Source organism: Bidens hawaiensis, unplaced genomic scaffold, assembly GCF_021521415.1.
Source record: "Bidens hawaiensis isolate Kalapana, Puna unplaced genomic scaffold, B.hawaiensis_p1.1 tig00018600_1, whole genome shotgun sequence".
NCBI lineage: Eukaryota > Viridiplantae > Streptophyta > Magnoliopsida > Asterales > Asteraceae > Bidens > Bidens hawaiensis.
In genome coordinates this window covers 367,892-376,477 of record NW_027492818.1, presented here as the reverse complement: position 1 = coordinate 376,477, position 8,586 = coordinate 367,892, and the positions used below count along the sequence as shown (strand labels likewise).

General features: G+C 36.3%; 1 protein-coding gene across 2 annotated transcripts; it reads left to right on the top strand.

Annotated features, from left to right (window-relative positions):
* Positions 1 to 6,215: 6,215 nt before the first annotated feature.
* LOC143556512 (transcription factor MYB1R1-like) lies at positions 6,216 to 7,873 on the top strand. 2 transcript variants are annotated; one of them, XM_077045810.1, is made up of 4 exons: positions 6,216 to 6,269; positions 6,347 to 6,631; positions 7,057 to 7,265; positions 7,364 to 7,873. In XM_077045810.1, exons 2-4 carry the CDS (start codon positions 6,364 to 6,366, stop codon positions 7,589 to 7,591), a joined length of 705 nt encoding a protein of 234 aa, XP_076901925.1. In that variant the 5' UTR covers positions 6,216 to 6,269; positions 6,347 to 6,363; the 3' UTR covers positions 7,592 to 7,873. The 2 variants fall into 2 exon arrangements, with proteins under 2 accessions (XP_076901925.1, XP_076901926.1); XM_077045811.1 differs by having other exon boundaries at positions 6,254 to 6,273.
* The last annotated feature ends 713 nt before the right edge of the window (positions 7,874 to 8,586 follow it).

Sequence of the window (8,586 nt, the reverse complement as noted above, 5' to 3'; positions counted from 1 at the left end):
ATGGGCACGAAAGAGGTTAATAATTCAGGTTTGGGTTAAAAATGCTAATATAAGAAGGACAAGATTATATATTAATAATATATTAATAATTAGTCTTCTCAATAAACACGAATTTTGATAAAAATAATCCGAACATCGAAACGAGTCGGGTATTTAATAAAAATATAAACCAGGAAAACCCGAGTTGTTACAGTCTCCCATACTTTAGGGAATTTCGTCCCGAAATTAAGAAACACCATTAACTAAAAATACATAATACAGAACTTTAGATAGTTTAAGTAACGCTCCAAATGAAAATTCGATAAGGGCACTTATATATAGGATGTACCAGCGGCGTATCCACCATGTCCTTATCATATTTGCATTCGTAACGTTACCTCAACTACTTATAGTTCTAGATTATGACACACAACTATTCGGATCATGATTTCCATGCGAGGACTCGAAAATTATGTTCCGGACCATAATTATTTTCATCGTCGGATGGTCCACATGATTCGTCCCATCGTGTGGATTTACAAAACGTTTGGTTAAAAACATGACTTTGAGGAAACAAAAGTTTTAAGGAATTTTAATTTAGAACACTAGAAAGTCACCAAGGTATAAAATAATTTCAAAAGTTGCAGTGAATTTTAATGAAGCAAAGAAATTTTTAGGACAACTTTTAAACGTAAATATATAAGTATTTAAAATTTAAGAAGGATAGCTTATAAATAGTGAAAATAAAGAAATTATAAATAGTGAAGAAAAAGAAATAAGATAGAAGTAAGCTTAAATAAACAATCTATTTAATCAAAAAGAAAATAGATTATAAAAGATAGATAGTTCAAAAGGCCATAAGAGGCGTTACAATAATTAAGAAAAAGACAAAATAAAATAAGATAGATAAAGGGAACGGCAAGGGTCTTTGTGAACGTTGAGTAGCTTAATTGGCGTGACTTAAGGCACCATGAGGAGTTGTAGGAGTAGGAGCAGTTGAGGTAAATTGATTTTTGGGTAACATGAATAACGTGAGCTTGAACAGTTTGCAAGAAGGTTGTTTGGTGGAAATATGTCTGGTAAACTTGAGCTTGTGGTTGCGAGGTGTGGTAGTGTTGGGTTAGGTAAGGTTGACCTTGATTGATGGGAGGAGCTTGACGAACATGAGGTTGATGAGTTTGCATGGTTAGCATGGGTCAAGTAGTATGGTGTAGTCGTAAATTGGGCTTGATGAGTTTGGGTAAGTTGAGGGCACGCATTATGGAGACGATTTGGGTCCTTACGATGGTAGTAAGCACGGGTATTAGGAACATCAGGTTGAGCAAGAGGGGTAGGTTGTTGCGGAACAGCTTGTGCAGTAGGCGGGACACGGCAAGTGTTAGCAAGATGGCCATAACGGTTACATTGGGTGCAACGATGGCATAGGGATTTAACCGTGTGATGATGATTACAAATGGAGCATGACGGAAAAGGACCGAGGTAAGGTTTCTTATTCGAGGAGACTTGTGGATGGGTAGGTTTAGTTGCAGCAAGGTTCTTACGTTTCTTGTGGTGAGGATGAGTGGAGGTAAATGGTTTGTAGTCACTAACAGAGGAATTAGTGAGAGAAGTTGAATCGGTCCTAAATATGTAATCAATTACCTTTAAAGATGATTATACACAGGTTAATTGAGCAAGAACAGCGGCCGGCATTGAGATGATGAACGGACTAGTAAACGATGGTGAATAAGCAATTAAACAAAGGGTTAATGTTGGCGATGGTTATGAGATCGTAACTGCAAGGTTAATTGGATTGATAACGATTATATGTATAACAGGTTAGGGTTAGGGTCGGCTACGAGGAGAAACGAACAAACAAAAAAACAACAATGATAATATAATTAACTATGGGGGTTAGATTGGCGATCGTATAAGGGTTGTTCATGGTGGTTTAATTGAATTATCACGTTCGTTTATATGCATATTGATTAACGAGGTGATGTCGGTCAAAGAATAAGGCAATACGAATCAAAGTGATACGATTAACATATATGGATTGTCGGTTAAGGCCGAAATTGGTAATAGCACGCAGTTTCCTAGATCAATTACATCATACAAACGAAAGTTAAGGTCCAAGTTATTGATTTGTGAATTCGGGTCCATGAAAAGCAAAATGGATACGGGTTTGGATTATGGATAACCAAGTAAAGAAAATGGGTTATAATGAAATTTTCCTTTTAGTCCTTGAGGTTTGAGAATGGGCACGAAAGAGGTTAATAATTCAGGTTTGGGTTACAAATGCAAATATAAGAAGGACAAGATTATATATTAATAATATATTAATAATTAGTCTTCTCAATAAACACGAATTTTGATAAAATAATCCGAACATCGAAACGAGTCGGGTATTTAATAAAATATAAACCAGGAAAACCCGAGTTGTTACAGCTATGAGGGGTGTCAGGAAGGAGATGGCTAAATACCTCGGTGACTTTCAATTTGGGGTGGGAGTCCCCAGTCGTGCTTCATAGCGCGAACAGGTTTCTAAATCAGTTTCATTCGGATGGGTCATTGGCTATGCTTACTGTTGATTTCTCCAATGCCTTCAACTTAGTAGATAGGACGACGTGAGGTCTGGAGTCGATGTCCTTCCATTTCTCTTTGGGTGGATTTTTTATATGGGCAGTCGGCTAGGTTATATGTGGGTGATACTTACATTAAATCCACCATTGGGGTTCAACAGGGGGACCCTCTTGGGCCTGTCCTTTTTGCCTTAGTTTTGCACCCACTTGTTCACCAAATCAGAGATCGGTGCAAGCTTCTCTTTCATGCTTGGTACTTGGATGATGGCACGATTATCGGGGATACTAGAGAGGTGGCCAAAGCATTAGATATTATCAGGTCTAGGGGGCCTCGTTTGGGACTTGAATTAAACGTTAAGAAAACAGAGTTATTTTGGCCAACATGCAATGGGGTGAAGGTACAGGAGGGGTTGTTCCCTTGCGGGATTCGAAGGCCGGTGCTTGGCGTGAAACTCCTTGGTGGTGCTGTAAGCCGGGATGCGGGGTTTATCAGCAGTTTGGCTATGAAAAGGGCATCTAGCGCTGTGGAACTGATGAGCTGTCTCCCAAGACTTCGGGATCCTCAATGCGAGCTTCTTTTGCTTCGCTCATGTATGGGAGTCGCCAAGCTTTTGTTCGGTTTGAGAACGCCAACCTATGTATGTGGGGGAAGCTGTTTCTATATTTGACAATGGTCTTCGAAGGGCGATTGAGGACATCATGGTTTGTGGAGGTCCTTTCTTTGGGTATCTCCAATGGAGGTTGGCATCACTTCCGACCCGTTATGGGGGGTTGGGTCTCTGTTCGGCCGATGATGTATCTACATATGCTTTTGTGGCTTCGAGAGCACAGTCGTGGTGTTTGCAAGACCATATTCTTCGGGGTTGTGATATTTATGGGTTGGACTCTGATTATGGGTGTGCGATGGATCGTTTACGTATTTCACTTCCAGATTTTGATTTTAGCGGGTTCTCTAATAAGGACACCGCCCCCCCTAAAGCCCAACATGTTATGGCGAGTGTCTTATTTAGTGGAATAGTCAAGAGTTTAGAAGTGAAGTTTGATCTATCCCCTTGCCTAAAGGCGCTGTTTGAATGCCTTCGGACTCCTCGGGCTCAGGATTTTCTAACAGCCATCCCCATTGAAGGATTAGGCCAACGTATGTCGGGTTTGGAGAATCAGGCTATCCTTAAGTACCGGTTAATGATCCCTATGTTCCCGACTGATGAACCTTGCCCAATTTGTTGCAAGGTCTGTTTGGATTCTTTTGGTGACCATGCGGTGCATTGCAAAGAATTGCATGGCTTTAAATACAGACATGATCTGGTTAGGGATGTTCTGTGTGATGTTCTTAAACGGGCAGGGATTTCTGCTAAAAAGGAGGCCCCTTTTAACTTTCTCACGGATCCTCTTGAAGGGAGGTCTACTTTACGACCGGCTGATATTCTTGTGTTCGGGTGGGTAGGGGGGAAACACGCTTGTGTGGATCTTACAGGAGTGTCTCCTCTTGTTGGGCTCAGGGACCGTGGGTTTGTTGTGGGTCAGGTTGCATTGAAGGTTGAATCGGGCAAAGTTGTTAAACACGAGAAAGCTTCTTTAAATAATCAACATGTCTTTCTACCATTTGCCTTTGATACATTTGGTTTTCTGGCCCCAGAGGCTGTGAAATTTTTGAGTAGGGTTCAGCGCGTCGTAGATGGAACCTCTTCAGCTTCTAGGTCCCAAAGCTTCGTTTTTAGCAGGATTGACTTTGCTATTCAAAAGGGGGTTGCGGCGCAGCTTGTTGCCCTTTTGCCTGCCACTTTATTGTAGTCGTTTCGGTTTTATAGTAATTTATATATCCGTACTTGATTTAAAAAAAATATAAAGAGTGTTAAAACTTAACCTTGATTTTAAAATATTTTCAACTTCCCAACAACTGTTAATTTTAAAAGTAAAATCAAATTGACATTGATCCGTGTCACCCTTTTTAACGGTCAATTTAGATCACTGACGGATCACTAACTCATCCGATGATCTCCATTCCATCCTTAAGAGGAAACCCAACAATATGTGAAAAAACCCCTTGGCCGAACTTCGGCCCCATGCCTTTTATTTCTTTTTATTTTGTCTCAAATGAGATTTGAACCCAAAACCTTCTTATTAAATTGAAGTATTTGAGTGTCTCACCCAAACCACGAGATCATTGGCCTTTATCACCCTTTAATTCTAAGCTTTATTCATTATTTCTAATCACCCATTTTCTATTTCTTTTCATTTTGTTCTAACATGTAGTTAAATATAAAACATCAAGCATGCTAGTTGTAAAATAAAAAGATAAAGAAACAGAAAACACTAAAAGAACACCAACTACAAATTAGTTTCATACTTTCATCTGACCGAAGTAATTGATGATTTAAATTTTAGGTCATTATTTATTTTTCATATTTCCATACGAATGTTATTAGGTTTGAGTTAAAACATGACTAGACCACAACATGATTATAAGTTGGTCCGCGCAACACACCTCTGATAAATACGTGAGTTGTGTCAAACGATCCACTGTCAACCCCAAACCTACTTTAAAAGGTTGACTTTTGATTTTATCGACTCATTTGTCGGTATGTTGTAATATGATTTTATGTGGTTAATATCATATAATGTCATACGGTATGATATTAATTATAGTTAATGATTTAATTTTAGAAAAATTAATTCCTTTAAATTTCTAAAAGATTTTATTAAATATTAAAAAATGTAATTTAGAAAGTAAATATATTTTAGCGAATAAGATTATGGTTTGATGTGATTCACATCATATAATATCATATAACGTTATATGATACGATATTAGTTATAGTATTAATTATTTAATTTTAGATACGAAATTAAATACTTTTATATTTCTTCAAGATTTTATTAAAAAATATCAAATGTAATTTAAATGTAAATATAATTTAATGAATGAGATTTATTTGAGGCAGACTAATTGATTGTTTCATTTGACTCTATGTAAAGAAACAATAGCAATTAAAAGAATACCAGCTACAAAAAAAGTTTCATTGAAGGTGAAGTAATTGATAGTTTAAATTTTAGGTTAGTACGTATTTTTCATATTCCCAAATGAACATTATATAGATTGAACAGAAACACGACTAGAACACAACACAATTATAAGTTTGTTCGACACAACACCTCATGGATAAATAAGTAGTTTGTGTTGAAGTTAAAAAAAATCAACTATTAATCCTAAACTTATTTTAAAAGGTTTGACTTTTGATTGTAGAAGCTTACTATGATATCATATGACGATTAATATTAATTAATTATAGTTTTATGGATTTAATTTTAGAAAATATTTTAATTACTTTAGAAGTTTATAAAAAGAAACGATATGATATTAATTATAGTAATTAATACTTTAGTTTTAAAAAAGATTTTGTTTACATTGGAATTCATATTTCATCCCAATATTACAAAAAAGTAAAATAATATTTAGAGAATAAGATTTTTTATCCAGAGGAGGATCCACGTCCGTCGGTTACAAACTCCAAGACCATATACCACATGGGATCCACCTGTCACATATCTTTTTAATATATATATACAAACACACCTATACGTACGTTCACTATCTATATCTCTATCCATCTCTCTCTTTCTTACCAACACATGTAATAATATTCAGACAAACAGGATTATTATTATTATTATTATTATTATTATTATTATTATTCATTCGTTCACCGGCAACTTAATTCAACCGAATTAGTAGGTAAAATAATTTTCATCTCAATTCACTGTGCAAATCAATTGATTAATCAATTAATCTGCTGTTGAATTCACAGAAAGTAACAATACAATCATGTCGCAATCGCAATTACAACCGGCGGCTGGTGACTCGACTTCCGGTTGCTCCGGCGCCGGAGAGATCATGTTGTTCGGAGTGAGAGTGAAGGTAGATCCGATGAGGAAAAGTGTCAGTATGAACAATCTCTCGCAGTATGAACAACCGGTGGTGATTAATAACAATCTCGATGTCTCCGCCACCGTCGCCGCCGCAGATACCGGCTATGCCTCCGCCGATGACGCCGTCCGTACGCAATCCAACGGTGCCAGAGAACGCAAACGAGGTGAGAATAATTAAATCGGTGGATTAGTTGATGGTATAGGGCTTATGAAGTATGAATTTGTGATAGGTTAAGCTGATTATCGAATCAGTTAGAATGTCGGAATCGATAGATTAATTAGTCAGTGTGGTAGGAATAGTGATTAATCGGGATTAATTGGATTGGAATTTATATATAATTTTTCCCAACTTTCTATATAAAATTTTTGATTTTGACCGATTTTGATCAAACAGTAATAGGTGACTTGTATCAACAATCGGCGCCTAATCGGGATTTTTACAAGTTACAACCATTATTGTGTTTATGAAGTATGAATTTGTGTTAGGTTGAACTAATTATCGAATAGTCAAATCCGTTAGAATAATGAAATTGGTAGGACTAATTGATGATCTAGGGTTTATGAATCACATATTGATGATCGTGTACAGGGATTCCATGGACTGAGGATGAACACAAACTGTTCTTACTAGGGTTACAAAAGGTAGGCAAAGGAGACTGGAGAGGAATCTCTAGAAACTTCGTGAAGACGCGTACCCCTACACAAGTCGCCAGCCATGCTCAGAAGTACTTCCTCCGCAAGACAAACCTCAATCGACGTCGTCGTAGATCTAGCCTCTTCGATATCACCACTGATTCAGTAAGTCGTGTTACAAGTCAAATCATATTGATTTATGTACATTGTTTATTAAACTGTAATTAAGCATCTAGTTAGTACTTTTGAATTTTGATTATCAGGTTGCTGCTATGCCAATTGAAGAACAACAAGTTGTTCCGCAACCATCAATGGTTTCTTTAGAACAGATATCTTCCATTAACGGAGGATCTAAACCTAATCATAATCCTAATCCTAGTCCATCACCAATGCTGGATCTAAACTTGAATCGGTTACCGGTGTCTCTGAACCTTTCTCTGTCATTCGATCCGGGATTCAAGAATGGAGATGGCATGATCAGTGTTAATTAAAGATGATGAAGCGGAAAAGAGTAATAAGCATAGGGAAGTCAATCAGGTAATTAGTTATTGACTTAAAGTTAATCTTATGTTAATTATCTATGTAAACCTTAATTACTATATGTTTGGTATGTCTACCCTGATGGTGTGATGTATGTTTTGTGTCCCGTTTTGAAAGGTGGGGTTGGATATGAGTGTTTTATATGGCATGGGGTTAAATATCTACATGTGGTCAATTGTGAGCAACCATTATATGACATAATATAGTAGCAATGATATGGTTTTATTGTGTTTCTTATTGTGTGTCACGTGTAGTGGTGATGATTCCAAATACAATACGAAAGAAAATATCAGGTTTTACAATAAGCTAACTTGTGTAATGAGCTGGTCAGGTTTGAGTTGTCAAGTCTAATGTAACTTGTGTAATAAGTTAGTCGGGTTTGAGTTGTCATGTTTAACTTATTTGATTGTGGTTAGGTTGCATTAAAATTTGTTTGATTGTGGTTAGGTTGTATTAAAATTAAAATGTCAGTCCATTTAAAATTAGAATAAGCTACAAAATAGGATGTATGACTTCCATGTTAAATAGGTCAACCCATTATGTTTACAAATGTATCATAACTAACGCTTGCTGTTTACATTTTATTCAACTTGATTAAGACTCAAATCACATTTTCAGTAAAATGAGTAGTGGGCTAAAAGTTTTACATTTGTATAATTTTACGTGTATTCATGTTAGAGTTGATATTTTCGTGAAACACGTAAATGGATTGTGTTTGAGTTTTATCATTTATATCAACTTCAACTCATCAACCCGACTTGATCATATCTTTTTAATCTTGCACATAACAAATTAAACATCAAATACATGGATTGTATTACAACCCGAGTACAACTCATTTTATGATATCAGAATTTGTTACTAGTGTAGATAAACGGGTTACAAGTACATAGTTTCAAGTGATGTTTACACGAATAAGATAATTTGGATCAATAGAAACTTGCTA

Excerpts from the sequence above, each read along its gene's own strand:
- LOC143556512 (XM_077045810.1), top strand. The coding sequence starts at position 6,364 with ATGTCGCAATCGCAATTACAACCGGCGGCTGGTGACTCGACTTCCGGT. Across the intron at positions 6,632-7,056 it reads TGCCAGAGAACGCAAACGAG|GGATTCCATGGACTGAGGAT; the intron begins GTGAGAATAATT and ends GATCGTGTACAG. Across the intron at positions 7,266-7,363 it reads TCGATATCACCACTGATTCA|GTTGCTGCTATGCCAATTGA; the intron begins GTAAGTCGTGTT and ends TTTGATTATCAG.